Genomic DNA, 21,069 nt, shown 5'->3' on the forward strand with positions numbered 1-21,069 from the left:
ATTTTACTGCTTTTTGTTGTATCCATGTGGTTGGCTTTCTAGCATACAAGTAGTCAAACAGGAGTACAGACAAAAGTGATGACCAAAGATCAAATCATTCTTCTGTTTGTTTGTTTTTTATTGTCTTTGATTATGTCTAGGTGTACAAAAAGCATGCAAAAAATAGCATCTTTATATATTGGTACATATTTACATTGTAACAATTGCATTCCATTACGGGTGTGCCATGCTTTTGTTTTTGTATGAGTGACTAGACACGGGTCAGTGAGTACATTCAGAGAAATGCAACACGAGACGGACATCCAGAAACACAGTGACAACAGGCACCTTCAAACACAGATATCAGGACAGTCACATGATACGCAGCAGCCGTCACACCACAGCGTTGCCCCTGACTTAATATGTACACACTCACTCCCACACAGTCCGCTTCCACTGGAGAAAATGACGACCTGAAAATAGGAGAAATGAGTCTTTTGATGAAGACTGTGGCAACTGCACCCATCAATTCTCCTTCTGTGTTTCAGTGCGTAAGTACTGCAGTAACAACACTGAATTAATATGGCAACAATCTATTAACTAATGTGGTGGCTGGGTGGCATGAAGAGGCGGTCCTATATTTAGAGGGTTATAGGTTTGATCTTCAATGGCAGCTATGTGATTATCCCAGTCACAGTGTCTCAAGAAATTATTGAAGCCCTACTTGCCACTTCAAGTGCTCTGAACCCTGCAGTTAAAACTTTGTGTTATTATATGAATATGCACAATGAAAATGCAGATAATTATGTAAATCTACTTTTGTTACTGCAGCTATTACAGCATTTTGACACAGACAGGAGAGTACGTTACTGGAAACTAGAAATATCTTTGAGTCTCTTTAGAAAAGTTTGTCAAAAACCAAGTAGTCATGCTTTGACATACAGAACAATTACAAAGAGTAATGCATAAAGAACAGGAAGGCTGCGAGAACATACTGATGTAAAGTATACATGGTTTTGTACAGGTGAACCACACAATTCCTTCATATACCATGTTTCAGGACAGAGGCGGTACCAGTAGTGTCATAATTGATCACAGGAACAGTAGTAAGTAGAAAAGTGCAAATATCATTTAATTTAAAGTTAAAGTTTCACCAAGGACAACCAAAATAAAGCTAAAAGGACTGGTGGCTTGAGTGCTCTGAGCACGACGGGCTGTATAACATTGACAACAATATTGCACTTCTGACACTGACAAACAAATGTCTGTACACGCACACAAATGTAAAGTCAACACGCCTAGATAAAGACTCACTCTCATAAGAACTTTTATAAGCATTAAATCTTTTCCAGCAGATAAAATGCTATTTTCTTGAAGGACCTGGAATGCACCATTCCAAGTGTTGTTTCAAACATCCCTTCACTGAAGGTTACCCTGCAAACAGACACATGTGACTAAATTACACAAAGCTCCCTCCAGTACCTACTTTCACATGCATCATCCCCAGAAGATAAAAGGAACAAAAATAAAAGCCAAACATCATCAAAGTAATAACCCAAACCCATAATTTCAAATTGCATATAGTGGGAAAATCGGAATCGTTTGACACATTTAAGACAATAATGTTTGAGAGATAGTCACGTATCCTTCTCCTATACAAATGCATCTCCTTTCTCCTTTTTTTTTTTTTTTTTTTTTTACCAAAGCTTTACATTCTGCAGTACCCACATGATAATAAAGTTGACATTTTACTGTCCACAGCATTCATGGTTTTTACACATACACAAGTCACTGCTTCTGCGAACAGAAATCCCAATACACAAAGGTTTAATATCAGTATGCATTATGCTTTCCCATTTAGATGCTACCAATCCCTCTCGGTCCTCTCCGCTTCAGCTGAGTGTATTCAGCTATAGTGCACCCTGTATTAGAGGATACTGAGAGTGAGATTAATGGAGGAAATGCGAAGCACTGCATTCCCCATTTCTAATCAGCCACATGGGAACCGTACTGAAGTGAATAGGGAAGTGTTGTTGTTTGCAGCCTGGGTCTAATCATGATATTGAAATGCTCCTTTTCACTGCAGTTAAAGTGATCAGAGCGCTCCGCCAGCCGACATGCTTTCATTCACAGGACAATGTGCCCAGACTGGCAAAGAGGGGGAGGGAATCACATTTGAGTTTTAGTTATATAAACATTTATCAGAGGCAGAGCTGCTGTGGAGGCAGAAATTATTTTATTGTTTGAGTGGGCTGAGCCAACGAACCACAGTTTTTTGGCAAACTGGAATGGCAAAAAAGTAACTCTGGTCATAATATAAATAAAAAATGTAAATGTAAATGACTTCTTTTTTTCATTTATGAACATAACATTCACCTTGGTCAACATGCTAGTTTGAACTTGGAAGATCAACTAGGCTAGATTACATTTTTTCTGTTAGTAGCAAGAGCGCTAGGTTCAGTCTAAGTTAAACCACTATGGGCGGGTCTTTGGCTCCACCCATTGTCGTTTAACTCAGCCAACAAGATTATTTCTGCCTCCAGAGCATCTCTGCATCCAAGAAATGTTTGTATAACAAACACAAATCTGCGGCAGGGAAGAGGGAATGAACTAGAGAGAGAGTGGGCTGGAGTGACTAAGTCCCTTTTTCAGAGTCTGTGCACAGACACCAGCAAACAATGTAACACACCACTTGCTTGATAGATGATGACTAACCTCTGAAAGCTGCAATTGCCTTCAGGCCTACTTCATATACACATTCACACGTTAATGAAACAGCACAGTATGTGTATGATACGGTACAAGGGAGCAAGTGGGCCATCAGAGAACAGAAACACTTAATCTGACAACCAACACAAAACAGCTTCACAGAGATGCATTTGAGAAGAAGCGTGAATTGACTTCTAACAGAGAGAGAGAAGGGAAATAATGACATATCACACAGCAGGAAAAGCCACTCTGAAATGTGTTCAAGCCGCTGTCCTTTTGTTCTGACGTATCATTCCTAGAAAGATGACTTCCTTTCATCCAGTCAGAGAAGTTCAGCCAATCCAGCCTGAGCACTTTGTGGGGAGCACATCAACATAATATTATCCGGTTCCTAAAGAAAGCTACTGATGGCACAGATACAGGAATAGGGAAGCTTAGGATGGCGAGTTAGAGCCAGACGATAACACTGATGATACATCAACGCATCTATGTACAGTATTAAAATGACTGATCATTGATCAGAAATCAAAAGCTCTGTGTTTTGACTAACTTCAATGAGTATGGGACGATACAGTGTCATTTGCATGCTGTAGTCTGTGATCCTTGTTGGAGAGGGGACTCCTTTTTCATTGGTCATACCGGCTCTCATGGGCCACCGTTATTTATTTATGATTGTGGTAGGTGCCTGTAGAAAGTCTGATGATGAGGGATACTATTCACCATGCATGTATGGGTCAAAAGATTCAGAGTTTGACAGTTATAATGCACAGCCTCCTCTTCACAGGAGAATGCCAGCAGATAGACATACATGCTCTTGTCATTTGCCAGGAACAATAATTTGAAATGTTAATGATCCAGTGAGTTGAGTTCCTCCGCTGTCTCTTCAAGCACTGCCAGCCACACCGGTAAGAAGTTGAGTGGTTGAGATAAGGGAGACAATATATTAAACTGGTGACTTTAGTGCCAAGGAGCTTGATAGTGGAGAAGGAAAAGTAGGGGAGGTCGGGGTAAGAAAGGATAATCTGTGACAGGGAGCCAAAAGAAGCAAGGCTGAAGGTACAGGTTTGAATGTCAACACAAGCAACGAATCAGATTACAGTATTTGAAAGCTTGAGTATTTCCACTGGATAGAATGACAAGCCTGTATCATGGACTCTGAAGGGAATGTAGGGATTGAGTGTGGAGCGTACAGGGGCTGAAGCAAAGGGACGTAAAGGGGGAACGGGTTTAAGACAAAGCTAGGCTGACTGGAGCGTCTTAAAGACTCAAGAGGAGGGCTCGTCTTCATGTAGGTCCTCCAGCTCTCCTTCCCTGGGTCCATCTCCACTGCTGCCCTTCCTGACAGAGGCAGGAAAGAAAGGGAGATTAGTCATTATTTTGGTTAATTCTATCATCAGTCCTTATGAATTTAAGATAATATTCAATTGTACAAGTGGTTCTCAGCCTCTTGCTTTATCTCCCCAAATACAACAGGGCAACCGGAGATGCCCTTTTTTCTTTTTCTCTAATTCTTACGTTGATGAGGGTAATAAACACCACAATACGCTATATCCATTTAACACGGCATTAAATGACAGCAACAAGGAGATGACAGATCTCAGAGATGACAGTTGGGGAAAGGCTGTTCCATCACTTCTTATGATGGGGATGAGCAAGAGTTGAGGAGTGTTAGATGATGATGGGCGCACAGGCTGGTACATGTTTGACAGACAGCGTGCCAGACCGTATTGCACAAAGTGTTACCTTAGTGAAGGGTGTAGTTTTAAAGAGGGCCGGAAGGGCCACGAGTCCCTGCAGCAAAGTGGGAGAAAAAATGGAAACGTCATAGGTGAGAGGGCAAAGGTCACCTAAGGTCAGGGAAATGGTGTTTGGAGGAGATGTGGAATTTAAATGGTAGTTGGTGGAGATGAACCTCCCTACTCATTCCATCTCCACAACTTCAAGGTGCAATGTGTAGCTCCCCCTCCCTGGCATCACTCCGTGTGTTTTTCTGTTTCACTTTACTGAAGAGGATAAACATGTTAGAAGTAATTTTTCCTATATCTACCTTTCACTCGTTCCACCATCTGCATTTGTGAGAAACTCTGAAAGCTTTAGCTCCATTTACATTGGAAGAACAGTGCCCTCTTCCTGTTTTGTGCCGTAAAGCAACAACAGTTTTCTGGCAAACTCTAACCCCGTGGCACACAACGTAAAATGCAATGTTAGAGCTGGTAGAGGCTGCCAATCTTCTCGGCGATGATCTAGTTGTTTATGGAAATGATAGTAATGTCTCAAAATCAATGTGGTAATGATTTATTGATGTTAAAACGCTACACATAGCAGCATTAAAGTATTAGCTCAGGGCCTTCTCTGATGATTGGTCCACCAATCAAAGACCTAGGTTTATGCTTTTAATAATGAGATGAAGGTCAAGAATCAGGAGCAGTAAGCTGATCCTGAGACTGTGTCTATATGGACTGCACATGCATTCACGACTTCATGTTATTCACATGGTCATGAGTCTAAGCTATAAATGGACAGGTGCTTTCATTTCCCAGCAGGGGGCAGTAGTGTTACAAACTCCCTACAAAACCTCTCTGGACACCTTCACCTGAGATAGCAGTCCTCAGCACTCTGAGAGCCTGGAGTAGAGAGTGTAATAGGAGAAAACTAGGGCTGGATAGAGTTCAAATCATCTAATAAAACCTACACAATGGGAGATTACAGTCTGTAGTTGCCATTGATCCACATACAGAGTTACAGTAGGGCATTAAATTACATAAAGTCTGCTACACACTCATAATACAGATTGCTGTGCCAAGGTTATCCAAGGTGAGAATACACTAGGTACTGCAGGAAACAGCTATAGATGCTCCAATTTGCCAAGATCCACTCTTTTCCTGATGATGCTTTCAACCCATGCAACAGAAAACCCAAAGTCAGCCTGAGGCGCTTTGGCGGATCCGTTTCATTTACTGTCAGTGTGAAGCCCAATACCCTTGAAAGCTGAAAACAACACACAAAGAAACACTTATAAAAGCTCCACTGCATACAATGAGAAAATGAAGTATGGTGCTATGGCAACAAAAACTGGCAGATGCTGCTGGAGAAATGGGTGCTAGTTAACCTGGTATCAGAGACAGAGGAGAGGAGTGTGAACTACCATCAGTGCCAGAATCACAAGTGACCATGATTGGGTGTGTGTGGTTCTGTGGTCAAATTTTTGTCTATATGCAGGTGGGCAAGGGGTTTGGACATTGGATGATTGACAGTTGTTGGATTAGTGTGTGCTTACATGAGCAGGTTGCCAGGTGCGGACATGGACCTCTCCTCTCTCCTGCTGGGACACTCAAAGGGGTTACTGAAGGAGCGCTTCCTCAACATGGCCTTCACCAGGATCTGAAACATACACACACATAAGAATGATGAAAATGCATGCGAGAAGTTCCCTTTTTTATTTTGTGCTGGCTTTGCAGACCAAACAGTAAGATTTGACTGTGCTAAATGTGCTAAATGCTACGCATCTACTTTATTTCCTTTTCAGTCCGTGCATTTGAGCAAATAGCTACCGGGGATGTACCATAAGCAGGTGCAAATAATATCTGTAGCTACACTAGTATTTACTACGTCTTTATATTCCGTATAAGGATGTAAGGTTACTTTTATGCAGGCATGGGAGGTTAAGCAAAAGAATAGCTCTTAAAACTGCAATAAGCGATTTTCCGACCACTAGAGGGTGACAGAAACCACAACACATTTGTAAATAAAGCACAGCAAAGCCACTGCACTACAGAGGCCCCTAAGGACAAACCTAACAAAGCATCGTACATAAAGGCTAATCGCTAAGCTAAGCGTACCTACTGAGAAGTGTCGCTGGTTACCAGTCTCGCTTTGCCAAATCTTTCTTCCACTGAAGGTTACATGTCCCACAATGACAAATGAAAAGGTAGGTAGCAAGTTCACTAGTTTACTCACTCGCTTCATCAATTCCGCCATTACAATAGGGCTGTAGTCGAGACCGTCTTGGTCGAGTCCAAGTCCAGATCGAGTCATTGGTGAATTGAGTCCGATTCAAGACCAAGACTGAGGGGGGTCGAGACCGAGTCAAGACCAAGACCGAGGGGGGTCAAGACCGAGTCGAGACCAAGACCGCAAAACTACAAGTCCAATTCGAGACCAATACCATAGCAATGTGTTATCCAAGGCTACCATTGTATTTATTGACTAAAACAGCATATTTTTGTTTATTGCCTAAAATAGAAGGGAGGTTTCTAAAGACATTTCAACAAAATTAGCATGTTTTGAGGACAAAATTAATTGTAGGCAGCTTGTTTATGTTCATAACATACAGTAGTTGCACCTTTATTTAACTAGAAGTGGATTCATCTATTTCACCTACTTTTTCTTACTGCTCCACAACCATATGCTGCTCTCAGCATTGCTTGATTGAAAATATTCTTACCTGTAATTTAAGAAAGCGAAGACGAAGGAAAAAAGACAGAGAAAGTCATTGGTTGGGTAGTTGGCATATTACCAATCAGCAGTCACTAAACCTTTCGGTGGGCGCATAACTTTATCAACTGTGAAAATTGTATCATTCGCTGCTGGTCACTTTCTTAGACGAGATTATAATTATAAAAACAATAATATTACGTAACGTTAATTCATTCGAGACCGATTCAAGTCATATTCACTCCCGAGACAGATTCAAGTCTGAGTCATATTAACTACGAGTCTGAGACGAGACCAAGACGGTCAAAAATCGGTCTCGATTACTACAGCCCTGCATTACAATAACGAGGGAGGCGTCAAGCTAGTTTTAAAACAATGAAAAGCTACTGAATGGTCCAGGAGGAGCTTCTTTCCAGAGCGGAACAAGCTCTAGAAAAGAGGTGAAAACAGCAACATAGCTGGCTGCTGTGTGGATACTGGTTTTTACCCTTATGTCTCAAAGAAATCTCCATATAGCACACATTAGTTTCAGGACTGGTTATATGGTCTGATATCACTTATTGCAGGTTTAAAACACAGGAAAACACGTTCAATTCAAAAGTTGAAAAATTACAAATTGGAAGAATACTTTCCAAAATGTGAAGTAATGCAGTTTTTTGGGCTCTGTGTTGCCGTGATTTGTAGTTTGTCATAATTATGGTTATTAGAATAAATTCTCAAAAAAAGAAACAGAGTATTGTTGTTGAATACCGTTGTTCAAGAGCAGCTATCCTCAGTGGAGGTAAATGTGCAAAAAAGTAAATGTGAAACATCAATTTACCAAAAGCACATCTGGAGGACACGGGACACTAAGTGTTCCTTACCACTGCAGAGAGACTGGGAACAAATTTGACTGAGTTCTGGATGTCCTCCTCTGTCACTTCCACCACAGAGCAATGTTCCTCCTCTAGAGGCAAGGGGTCGGTTCCTCCCTGGGTCACCCACAGGTCCATCTACACACACACACACACACACACACACACACACACACACACACACACAGATATCATTACAGAACCCTGAGGTTAAGATATGCTTCATTTTCATGGTTCAGGACTATTAGCACTACCCTAAACTTCTCTATAATCCACAAAGTCAGTGGAGCAGCTTGTGACTGAACATCCTGGTATGAGGCTTGGTTCTCAAGTTTGTAGTTTTGCTGTCTGAATTGTTCATGTTTAAAATATTGCCTGAACTGTCCCTGACCAGACACTCAACATATGTGGAATCTTAAACTAAATTCTTAAACCCGTCGTGACAACTTTAAGCAACTCTGAGTCAAGTTTTTGGGAATCTTAATGCATATGCCCCCGGCTACTGATGGGGTTTCGCTAAGCTGCAACTTGTGTTAAGTAAGAGAAAGTATGTGTATTCTGTGTGTGTGCGTGTGTGTGTGTGTTTGTGTGTATGTGTGTGTTTGTAGGTGTGTGTGTGTAAAGGGAGATGTGTGATGCCTGACAGCCTAATTATCTCCTCTTCCACAAACACAAACACAGTCTCTGGTAAGACAATGACTCACTGACACGTGATCAGATTGTATCATGGAAACACTAGAGGCAGTGGGGAATGTCACCCGTCCACGCCGGTCTGGGACCTCCCTGCCCCTCTAATACTGACTCAGTTTTAGCCCGTTCCTCCATAGGGACAGACAGATTTTGTCATGCTCTGGAGCAACATAGCAAGTCTAATGAACCCCCCTGTAAGAACCATACTCAGGTCAGCACCTGCGCATTGGACAAATAATGGTTTATAGGACTCTTCAAGGCAAATCACTGGAGAAAAAGGACAGTCCCATTGCGAATGGTCATGAACTATGAAATCCTCTTGTTATGTTCATGAAGTTAACTGCTTGTTGTATTGAACAACAACGGATTCCAACCCCACGGTCTTCATCCAGACCTGCTCTGCTCCCTACCTTGATCTCAGGGATGGTGATCCTGCTGTCTGGGTTCTTATCCAGCATCCGCAAGATCAGAGTCCTTAGCTCCTCACTGATCTTTGGTCTGCAAGAAACACAAGACAATGTTACAGGGATACACCATGTTTTTGGGAGATTGGCCAATTGATCAATTTATCGATTAAGTGATGAGAAAATAGACACCAAAATCCTCCATGTGCCCCTGGTAGATCGTCACTCAACACTTTATCATACACATGTTGAGTGATAGCAGGCAACTAGCATTATCTAGAGTAGGAAGACTGACCTTTTAGTAATAAAAAGGAGTTTGTTTTTATTATATTGCTTGTAGATTCATACATTTTAAGAATGAAATATTAAGTCAATATAGCTGATATTGCCCGGTTTATTTTTGGAGTTATTTCGATGAGCAACTGTGTATTCATCCACTGTGCAGTGATTTTTAGCTGTACACAGTCTCCCATCGCCCACCATGTAAACTTCCTATAGAAACAGGGAAAGCAGTCGCTGGTAATTCAAAACAGCATGTTATTTTTGTATCATATTCTGTGTTTTACCAGTCTCCTACACAAAACTGCCAGACGTAACTGCATTACATTTAAGATTAATTATCATTTATCTTAACAGCTGCTACATGTTCTCTCGCTACATGTTTTCTCAATTTTTAGATAATACTAGTTGCCTACTATCACTCAACATAGCATATGCTAAAGTATGGAGCACTGGAGTGAACAATCTACCGGGGACACGTGGATGATTTTGGTGTCTATGTCCTCATCACTTAACGGGTAAGTTGACACATAAAACGCAAAATCTCCCTAAGCTTGATGTATTAAAGCTAGCTGTGGAGGACAGCAGCCCACATTATAAGGCGAGTGAAGATCATAAGGGATCTGAGATGGTGAGCTAAAGCTAAAGCTAAAGTGATATCTACAGTACTGGAAGTCACAGCAGTGATGCGGTATCATTTGTTGTTGTGATTCATAATAAGCCATAATAGGAGAAATGAAACAAGGTACAAATGTATGGCAGTCATCATTAGTATCATAATAGAGAAGTTGAGAAAGCTATTGGTCACAGTGATAGCAGCAACATTATATGCACTAGACTCATGTTAAGAGGTGCTCCTTCACTGACCCTATCAGTGCTGACAGCAGCGGTCGGGGAGGACAAGGCACTGCTAATTCACATTGATTTGTTCTGTATGAAGACGATTCCATTAGGTGCTGTGATATTCTGTTAGAGAGGAGGGTGCTGCTTATAATGAACTGGCTTTCCACACGGCGACCAAGTCTCTTGAGAACATGGGGAGAAGACACTTATCATTAGCGATATGACACCCTATCCTAACACATACTCCAGCTGCCACTCAGAGCTCCTTCACATCTGCTGTGTTTGTACTTCATCACCTCATTCTCTTCAGTCTCTCCCTCCCCCCCCCCCCCCCCGTCTCTGCCTAGCTGCCTATCACTTCTTCTCTCTCCGTCTCATCTGTGTTCTTCACCCCAGAAGACCTCCGTGCTTTTCTTTAACCTTCTAGGGGGAAGGGAGAACAGGAGAAGCACGGGAACTTGTATGCATCCAGGCTACTGACGCTCCAGTTTGGTTTATTCAAGGCTCGTTTTGATCATGTGCGATTGAAATTCACTGCACGTGAACACTGAATGCTGTGCCGTGCAATTAGCTTTTGCGTGTGTGCGACTGTACAGTTAAGTGAAGAAGAGAGATGAGAATGGGGTTCGCCGCTGAGATGCAGCTGAGGTGGTAGTAACAGCCTGAGATGACGCCTGGAGCTGTGGACTGGAGTTGGCTGAAACGTTGCTGCCGTCTATTTTAATAAAGTGAGAAGTGGAAGAGAGGGGTGGACTTACGATTCTGGGAATTCCACACACTTGCTCCTAATCTTATTGTGCAAAGCCAGGATGTACTCGTCAATAAACGGGCACTGCAAGGTGAAGAGAAGAGAGAGAGTGAAAAAAAAAAAAAAAAAAAAAAAAAAAAGGATTGGACACTAAATCATTACTGTGCCAGAGAAATATTGTATCCCTAGAGACAGCCAGGACAAAAACAACAGCAGCAGACTGATCGGCAGCAGCTTCTAGCCTTCATTAAAATGACTGATGCTACTCTGCGGTTGCTGTATTGAACATAAAATAATAAAATAAAAATAATAAGAAAAAAAAAACAACTGGTGCTAGTCTTTTGAGTTTTCCTATTGAGATCAATGAGAATTCGCTAACAGGTGCTGCTAACAGGCACAAGGTTCTACAAAACCAACGTCTATTCCAGCCTCTCTCCTGCTGCTGTGGGCAAGCTGGTCTCACAGGTGATACCCAGAGACAAGACGTGTAGACTTGCCTTCCCAAAGACGAAGCAGTAGAGAGTCACTCCCATGGCCCACACGTCTAGCGCCTGGAAGAAAGTGCCAATAGCGAGGTTAAATAAGAAATAACGGCAAATACAGGCAGACAACACATACATTGAGGAACAGGCCGAAGCCGCCGTGTGCACACACATCAATGCAGACCGCCTGCCAAGCTCATTTTTGGGGGAATTCTCCAGTCTAGTCCCATTAGAGGTGGATTTGCGCTCAGATAGCATAGAGCCACGCTAGACTGGGGCTGCAGCCATCCATCAGTCTCTCCGTCTCTCTTCCACCCAGCCTCTTTCCCTTCCTGAGTAGCAGAGTGCCAGCTTGCCCAGCAGTCTGTTTCTATTGCTTGATGTATATAGATTGATAAAACTAGCTTCCTGAACATGGCCAATCTATTACAATGCAGCAGACTCCTGGCCAATCTTTTATCAGACACAGTGTGTGATCATCCTGTTCTACGGCCAGATGTACTACTAGGTTTCCAAGAGCTTTTTTCAGCTAGTGAAATGACATATGAGTGTTCGAAATTTAATATTTCAGTGCTAAATTATTCCAAAATCACAAACACTGGTGCATAATGAGCACAAAACCCTCTGGATGAGGGTCAAACAAATCCAAATCAGCAAGAGCATGAGACTAATCAGAGAAAAAGTGGCTCTCGGGCTGCATATATTCCTTGAAAGCTTGAGGGAACAGCGGGCCGAGGCACTTGAGCGGCTCTTAGATCCTGATGGCTTTTTGTCTGCAATCAATCTTCTATTCTGGCCCCTCTTTTTTTGGACATGCAAGGCCCTTCCATGACCAAACCAAATCAATCTGCCATTGCCGATTACCATTGAAGGCTGCTTAAAAATGACTTGGTTTGTTGTAAAAGGCCTTTGACCTGATTACATAAAAAGACTGGAGGGTGACAGGAGTGAGGATGGGGTTGGAGTGGAGTTCTTAGCAGTCATTTGTTCCCAGGGAGCTCAGCAAGCTACAGGGAGGGATTTCATCTATCATTTCACCCAGTAGTAAAAAAAGCTTGGTGATTAATTGGTATGTAATATTCTGAGTCCAAGCTAAATCAAAGTAGCTTCTAATGTTCACACAATACCAAACACATGGACCTTTCCTAAACAATATCATAGCAAAAAAAGAAAGCATAAACCTGAAATCAGAAAATTAAAAAAGTAACATGAAATACACTTAAATAATTGTTTAAATGCAATAGTATTGCTATTCAGTGTTTCCCAAAGGACATATTTTGCTGCTTAACAGCAAAATATCACCTAAAGTCATCTGAAGCATGATCTGGTATAACTGCATGGCAAACTTAATCTGTATGTAAATAGGTTTTACAAGGATTTGAAAGATGAAAAAAGCATTGACCCAGAAGAAGGCTTTATGGTGAAATGTCAGTAAAAAAAATATGATGAATATGAGCCAGGGTGTGGGATGCTTTTTTCTTCTTTCATGTGAGAGTTTTTGTGCCAGTGATCAGCACCTCATGAACTTTCTTTTGGTGCGTGTAACTTCTACACAATAACTTTTACATAAACTACAGGTACAGAAAACCTGTAGTATTGTTTCAGTTCTCGATTTTGGTAATGCTTACTTTTTTTGATACCTGTCCTCTGTGCTGCACCACTAGCTTCCTAGTCTTAAAATACCAGGTAACATGTAGGAGGAAAGACTGAAAAAATGAAGTTTCCTTATTAGATCAGTAGACTGGCAAAGGTCTGGGCTCTGAAAACTCATTTCAGTTTAATAATTCTCATTTTCAAATTGTGAGGTTTTGGCTGGCAGCCTGGCAGCAGCAGCTGCAGCCACAGCAGCTCAGTTCTTAGTTTGGGACAGACAGAATAACCTCAGGTACACACTGTAGGCCAGACCTGCACAGATAATACACTTTACTTTAATCTCTGTGTTAGTTAGTGTGGATAATCAGGGCAGTGGTTATATTAGAATGTATTATTAGTATGCAGGAGGGATAGAGCATTACATTTACATTGCATACACACACTATTTCCCCTGTCTCTGTCACACACACAGAACTCACTTTTCCACTGAAGCTCTTGCGTTTGTCTGAAAGCGTCTCCGGTGCCATGAATGCAGGAGTGCCAGCTGTGCTGGAGAGCAAGGCATCGTTGCCCTCAAACTGGTTGCTGACACCAAAGTCAGCGATCTTCACATGGCCATCGTCCCCCAGCAGCAGGTTAGAGGGCTTGATGTCCCGGTGGACGATCTTCTGGTAGTGCACTAAGGATGAAGGAGAGGCAGTACAGTCAGATTCATAGAAATACTACAGAGCTTAAGGCGAGGCATCGCAGGTGAAGAGGTTTTTATTTTATGACATTTATTTATTTTGTTATTAACATATTCAAATGAACCAATATGTATAAAAATGCAGACATTTGCATATCAGAAAACATTTACAGAGAATTTGTAATTTTTTATGTAATGAATTATTTACAAAATACCATGCATGTGGCAAAAATCTCATGTAAAATACCCCATAAAATAGAAATGAAAAAAGATATTAAAAAAGCCTCTGTAAATTACTAATTTTGTCAAGAAACTTTGGTTTGGATTTGGTTAAGTTAAGTTGGAAAAAAGGGAATACATCCTTTTGAGATAATGGCCATTTTTTCTTTTAGCTAATTTTGTACTTGGTGTACTTGACACAGCTGATATAAAAACATACAAATTAAATGATTCAAGTTGTTTTTGATTATTGTTTTGTAAATTATATGAAACTACAGTAGCTATAGAAGCAAACTGACCAGTCCGGCCAAAAATAGCATGCTGCCTTGCCTTAAAGGAGTTTCTAAATGTCAGTTGTTCATTGCAGTAAAATGTGAGAATGCAATAGTTTATTTTATTCCTGCCACCCAGACAGAAATATGCGAGGGAGAGAAACTCAAAGCTCTCCACTAAAGACTATTATGACATATTCACAATACTGCAAGTACATTGCGCTGACATGAATAAGACAACCTCGGATTTTTGAAGACAGTTTAATGACAGTGTCTGTGTATCCTGGTTCCCACCCACCCACACACACACACACACAGACACACACACACACACACAAACAGACATACACACAGATCACTCTCACGATGATCACGACAGTTAAGTAATCAAAGCTTTGTCCTCGGTTCAATCATTGCAGCATAAGAATGATGTGAGCACTGGGAGTTCAAGTTCATCTAAGTAAAGACTGAGACTAAAGTGCAGACTTAAGCTGTTCTCTAAGCCTTGACACTGAACAGCAGTCTGAAGCTTAGCCCTGGACACTCCACTGATTGGGTAAGTGGTGCCCTCATGTCTGAGGAGGCCTAATCAAACATGAAACACTTGACAAGATTACGGGCCTTGGGAATTAACAATTGTTAGCGCTAATAAGACCCAAATCAAAGAGACAGGATGTCAACGACCTACAGAGTGACTATTGTCATGAAAACAGCACTACATAACAATTTAGGCTCTGATTTTACAAGACATGCTTTAATGGAATATTCCACTTTATACATTTTCACTTTTTGACACAAATGCCACAAAAATGTAATTGGAGGAACCTGGTTCAAGCCCCTTGGTGACAAGCATCCGCCCTGCTGAAGTCTTCTTGAGCAAGAAGACTCATTGATTCCCTATCAGCTGCAAAGGTGCTGTTCTGTAGTAATTTAGCTTTTTTGTAATTATTGATATTGTGATCTAGGGGAAAAAAAACCTGAATAATAATAATAATAATAATACATGACATTTATATAGCGCTTTTCTCGGTGCTCAAAGACGCTTTACAAACACAGGATAAAACAAATTTAATAGAGATATATATAAAAGATAGAAATAGATGAGAAAAGGACGTATACATAGGGAGGAACGGGGGAGGGGGGAGGAGAAGAAGATTAGAGGTCAAAAGCAAGAGTGAATAGGTGGGTTTTGAGGGCTTTTTTGAAAGATGACAGAGTGTTGGCCTTTCGGATGTGGCTGGGGAGGGCGTTCCAGAGGGAGGGGGCGGCTGCAGCGAAGGCCCTGTCGCCCCAGGTCCGGTGCTTTGTCCTGATGGTTTGGAGCAGGTTAGCGTCTGCGGACCTGAGGTGACGGGTAGGGGTGTGGTGGTGGAGGAGGTCAGAGAGGTAGGGGGGGGCCAGGTTGTTGATGGCTTTGAAGGTGGTGAGTAATATTTTGAAGTGAATCCTGTATTTGATCGGGAGCCAGTGGAGGTCATGGAGGACAGGGGTGATGTGATCCGTGCGGCGGGTGGAGGTGAGCAAGCGGGCAGCAGAGTTTTGGACATATTGGAGTTTATTGAGGACATTGTTTGATGAGCCATATAGGATGCTGTTGCAGTAGTCGAGCCTGGATGTTATGAATGCATGTATGAGTGTTTCAGCGGCGGAGAAGGATAGAGAGGGTCAGAGACGGGCGATGTTCCTAAGGTGGAAAAAAGCTGTTTTTGTGATTTGGTTTACATGAGGGAGGAATGAGAGGGTGGGGTTGAGGATGATTCCAAGGTTGCGGACGTGAGTGGAAGGGGTGACAATGGAGCCATCGATGTTGAGTGAGAAATCCTGGGTGGAGCGGGTGAGGGAGTTAGGGCCGATGATGAGGACTTCAGACTTGTTGCAGTTGAGTTTCAGGAAGTTCTTTTGCATCCATGTTTTGATGTCAGTGAGGCAGGTGGTGAGGGTGGAATGGGTGGCTACGGAAATGGTCTTGGTGGAGAGGTAGAGCTGGGTGTCGTCTGCATAGCAAAGAAACTGGAGGCCATGATGGCGGAGGATCTGTCCAAGTGACAAAGCACATGCTGAAGGCTGACTGCTGCAGGAGGTTTGTGCACTCAAAACTGAAAATGTTATAGCAAGGTGAAATTCTAAGCACACTGAACCTTGTTGCATAAATGGCATATGCTTGTTTCTTTGCGTCTGTATAGCGTCCTTTCAAGATGCACCTCGAGGCTCAGAGAGAGGCCGCATTGATCTGCGCTAATCATTGAGCTCGCAGCCCTGTGAAATGGATCTACTTCTGCAAATGAGGACACAGCCAGAGAAAAACCTTTTTATTGACCGGAGGCTCGATACTGATGAGGTGTATAGCACACAACAGCAGCCAGACCTCCGGAGCACGGACATGGAGAATCAAGAACGGTCTGGCCCACTGCTCCTTTACAAAAAACATGAAAAAACTACCATGCCAAAGACTGTTTCATTTGTTTTTCCCAAGGATAGTGAGAGAGCATAAGAGATGGGTACAGTGGCCAAAGATTCTTTAAAGGAGGGATATCTTTGGAAATGGATCTGATGTTTTTCATGCGTTGCTCCTTGCTCACATAAAAAAAAGACTCAATAGTAAGGATATAAAATACAGTAAATGGCATGTAACACTTGCGCACCACCTTGTCCTATCTTATGCTGACTCCCTGCAGATACTTACAATACTCTATGCCCAGGATGATGTCTCTGAAGTAAAGCCTCGACTGCTCCTCTGAAAAGGGACTGTCTGTGGGCACCTCCATCACCGGACTGCAAATCCAGGCGAACAATGTAGAAAACAAACAGATAAACAGACATACAGGCAGACAAATCCACAAATTATCTATATCATTGGTTTGATTACTTGCACCAGAAATCCATTCCACATGTGAAAATATGCAAATGGGACGAACAACTAAGCAGAGATTTAAACACGGCATCTTTCACGCCTCACTCAACGTCTAACTGTAAAAAAACAAAACAATTCCAAACGGCTTCGAGAAAGATAGTTATAACCCTGTTGTATCAACCAGTTCTCCATTATTCATCAACATCAATATTAATATTGTGTGATACTCCAGTGCCCTGGATTAACTGTAATGAAAGGGGATTCAATTCATACTATTCCTCCAGCCAAAGACAGTTTGATCAAAATATATGAACACGGGGAAATCTTTCTGCGTAAAAAACATTGGACCATGAAGTCCAATGTGATGCCATCAAGATGTACAACCTGGATTTGAAAGGATAAAAGAATCTGTCTTAACCTTGCAGCCACAAGAGCAGCAGGATTGTTTTCATTCCTACAGTAGATTGTAGATTTAGACAAATGGTACCCAAGGCCATAGAAAATACACATTGGAGTAATAAAAAACCTGTTTCATCTAGCATGAATGGCCTATTCAGCACTTTGTAATTTCAAGTACTATAATTATAGTTATTATTATTATTAGTTGTAGTAGTAGTAGTAGTATTAGTCACAGTAATAGTAGTAATGACATGTAATGATGGTCTGTTAGGCCTTTTGAGGCGTGCTTGTGATAAAGGCTATATAAATAAAAATGACTAGACTGGACCAATAGATGCAGTAGTAGAAGTAATAGTACTAGTAGTATTATAGTAGTAATAGTAGTAATAGTAGTAATAGTAGCAGCAGTAGTAGTAGTCGCAGTTGTAGTAGTAATAACAGTAGCAGTAGGAGCAGTAGTAGTAGTAGTAATAGTAGTAGTAGTAGTAGTAGTAGTAGTAGTAGTAGTAGTAGTAGTAGTACTAGCAGTAGTAGTAGTAGCAGTACTAGCAGTAGTAGTAGTACTAGCAGTAGAAGTAGCAGTATTAATAGGAGCCGTAGTAATAATCAGGTCAGCTGTCTATTGGCCTGTCAGTGATCAGTCCCTAACATGAGCAATCGGTCTCTCACTATAATAATCTAAATAATAGACCATAGTTGGCACCCTCCTGTTGAAACAATAATGTCAGTTATTACTTCCAACATGTGAAATAATACTGGCACCCCCCATCCCCACCCCCCACCCCCACCACCACCCCTCCATTTGCTTATAAAGACATTAGGTCTCACATCATTAGATCATCACAAATTGTGACTGGTGTAGGAGGGAACAGCTCACGTATCAGGATTTGAAACATTTACAGGGCTCACTGGCACTGGTAATAACTGTGAAAACCTAAGAACATTATGAATCCCTTTGAAGCCTGGGATGAAGCGAACAACGGCGCTGTGTTAGCTTGGAGTAATGAAGGAACACACTGCAGAGACTGAGGCAGGGATGGAGGGATGGAGAGACGGAGGAGTGAAGAGGCGAAGGTAGAGGAGCAGTAGGGATAAGCCTTCAATTATTAAAAAAGGACATGTCCTGTACTCACCCCTTGCGCATTAGCTCAAACACTGTCAGAAAGAAAGGGAGGGAGAAGGAGAGAGGAACACATAAGTCCATCCGATTTATTCATTCGTTCAGTCAATTGGGTTTAACCACTGCTGCCACTGAGGCAACACCTTAGCAGCACATTAATACTATTTGATTGTCAAGAGCCTTGAATTAGCTGAATGTGCCACATTAAGCAGATAAGGAGTTTGACGTTTCACACTAGCAGGCATCCTAACTGTGACCTGGCAGTACTGATGGAAGGATTCTGCATAATGTGTGAGCCCTGAGGTGGTGTGGAGGGGCTGAGAGACGATCTGAATTATGAATAAGTTATAAGAACACACATTGGTGGCATATGTGCCGAGTGCCATAAGCTGAGAGAAAGGAAAAGAGAGTGAAAGGGAGAAAAATACAATTTAGACAAAGAGAATATGGTCTGCATACCCATGTGAAGGTTGTCCTCCGCAGGATCGTCCAACACCTGCAACATTAACATAAGTATCATGAACGAAGGCTTTCCAGTTGAAAACCTGAGGGTCATAAGTACAGGTAAGTACAAGTGGGTGTGAACAATAAACAATCTGGTATTGGATATTTCCTCACAGGAATATGTAAAAAGCTGACAGTTTGCATTCAGTATTCACTGAGCGGAGTTATGGGGGAGTCGCATTAACAGACCTGATACATTGAAAGCAACCATTTGATCTTTTCTACATGCCCATACATGAAGAAACTCTTCATGAATGACAATAGTGAGGATCTTGGTGGACAGCTACAACTAAAACCAGCTGCTGTGAACGGTTCCCACTGGAAAGCATGTTCCATGCTTTGTTTCTGCGATGTGATCGTTCAAAGCATGCACAGCAGTCGCAGCAACAATGAGCTTTTAAACAAGGCATGGGACATGTAGTCCATCTGGAGCTTCTGTTCAAAGGAAACAGCCTGTTGAATTAAGGCTACCACTGTGAAGGGTGTGGAGAAGGGCAAGGGGTTGCCAAAGAGGCAGAATACCAGATAAACAAGGGCAGGGAAAAAAACACCTTTAAAGCAACAAGAACACTGTTCACTCACTCTAACAGTTGCAAAGATGAAAAAATACATACAGTAAAAAGCCAAATGTTTGCTTATTTTGTGAGCTTATACTGTTAGCTTGAATAAAGAGTGTTCTTCATGCTTTAAAAGTGTTTTTTTCTGTCTTCATCTTTCTAAATGAAATTACCAAAAGCTGTGAACTGTAATGGAGTTGTTGTGCAAACCATTAGTAGTTATTTCACTTGCTGTTGACCAATGAAATGACTATGGTGCGTTGCATCCGTGACTTATGTTGCAATAGCAAATATTGAAATCTGGATTTTAATACAATGGTGGGGCTGCACTCATAACAGCCGCAGCGCTTGGTGAGTACGGAGCCAGTTATACTGTCTCTTCCCAATCATCTGTGACAAATCACCATATCACTTTCAATCATTTTTAATCTGTTCCTCTCAGTGTGGGCTTTAATCTTTTGCACGGAGAGAAAAAGTCTATCCATAATTAGATGGACTGGACTGCAGTCTCGCAGGAATCAGTTGGATACCCGTAATGAATGTGATCCCGACCCAAGCACAGCCCAACTAAATGGATGAACAGAGGGAGACAGAGACAGAGAGAGGGAACAGACTTGCCCCTTGCCCACATATGTCCATTCTGAGAGTGTGCGGGAGGAAAGAGGGCGGACAAAGGAGCAAGGAGAGGAGAGGAGCGTGCGTACGTGTGTGTGTATCTACTGTAGGAGTGAGCAGAAGAAGCGCTCCACTTTACTTAAAATCTCAACACTGCTGGCACACTCGACGCCCCAGCCAGCCAGCTTTCCCACTGACTGACTTCCTGAGCTAAACCTGCCGACTCTCGACCACGGGCGCGGTGCCCCCCCCTCCCCCCCGCCATCTGGTCGAGACTGAAAAACACTCTGATGATATCGCAGGGGAGCGTCGGGCAATCTCGAGTCACGTCTCCAAATGGGCTCTCATCTTTCATAAACAACCGCCTCTGTAGAACCTGAAAGCCTATCTGTCTTAGAAATTTCACAACTCGGTAAGAGGGCTTCGGCTGCCGCGAATAACAGGATCCCTTCAGAGCGAGGAACTATCGAAAAAATCTTTTTAAGGGTCCGGTGAGAGGACTGCCGCTGGGATGTGTTGGAGGGAGAACCCTTCTAAACTCAGTTTGCCCAGCTTTTTATTTGCTCTGTCATAACAATTTATGCCAGTCTACAAAGGTGGGTAAACCTTTTTAGACTGATATAAATTGTTATGACACAGATTCTTAACATGCACTGGCTTTACAGGCTATTATCAGAGAAACAGCTATCAAGTGACTCATCTTCCTACCTCTAGATGCCACTCACTTTCATTCAACTCATTCAAAATGAATGAAAAGAAGTTCCTATCCAAATACATGTAACATTTTCAAATGAATGTGTGCAGTCAGATGCCCTGACTGGATGAACGGGAC

The 21,069-nt window shown here is 42.1% G+C and overlaps 1 protein-coding gene across 1 annotated transcript in view; it reads right to left on the bottom strand.

The window, feature by feature from the left end:
• Window positions 1–108: 108 nt before the first annotated feature.
• camkk1a (calcium/calmodulin-dependent protein kinase kinase 1, alpha a) overlaps window positions 109–21,069 on the bottom strand; it is a 57,107-nt gene continuing 36,146 nt past the window's right edge. Inside the window, exons 7-17 of the mRNA XM_071521608.1 lie at window positions 19,021–19,057; window positions 18,575–18,596; window positions 16,875–16,963; window positions 13,495–13,694; window positions 11,438–11,491; window positions 10,951–11,024; window positions 9,077–9,164; window positions 7,986–8,114; window positions 5,966–6,069; window positions 4,432–4,479; window positions 109–4,026 (exon numbers count right to left, since the gene is read on the bottom strand). Of these exons, the coding sequence (XP_071377709.1) occupies window positions 3,954–4,026; window positions 4,432–4,479; window positions 5,966–6,069; window positions 7,986–8,114; window positions 9,077–9,164; window positions 10,951–11,024; window positions 11,438–11,491; window positions 13,495–13,694; window positions 16,875–16,963; window positions 18,575–18,596; window positions 19,021–19,057 (918 nt within the window). The 3' untranslated portion in view covers window positions 109–3,953. The remainder of the gene's footprint in view (window positions 4,027–4,431; window positions 4,480–5,965; window positions 6,070–7,985; window positions 8,115–9,076; window positions 9,165–10,950; window positions 11,025–11,437; window positions 11,492–13,494; window positions 13,695–16,874; window positions 16,964–18,574; window positions 18,597–19,020; window positions 19,058–21,069) is intronic.

This window comes from Centroberyx affinis, unplaced genomic scaffold, assembly GCF_046629955.1.
Source record: "Centroberyx affinis isolate AG114_WGS23_722 - 3 ecotype Tasmania unplaced genomic scaffold, CSIRO-AGI_Caff_v1 ptg000900l_1, whole genome shotgun sequence".
Taxonomy (NCBI): domain Eukaryota; kingdom Metazoa; phylum Chordata; class Actinopteri; order Beryciformes; family Berycidae; genus Centroberyx; species Centroberyx affinis.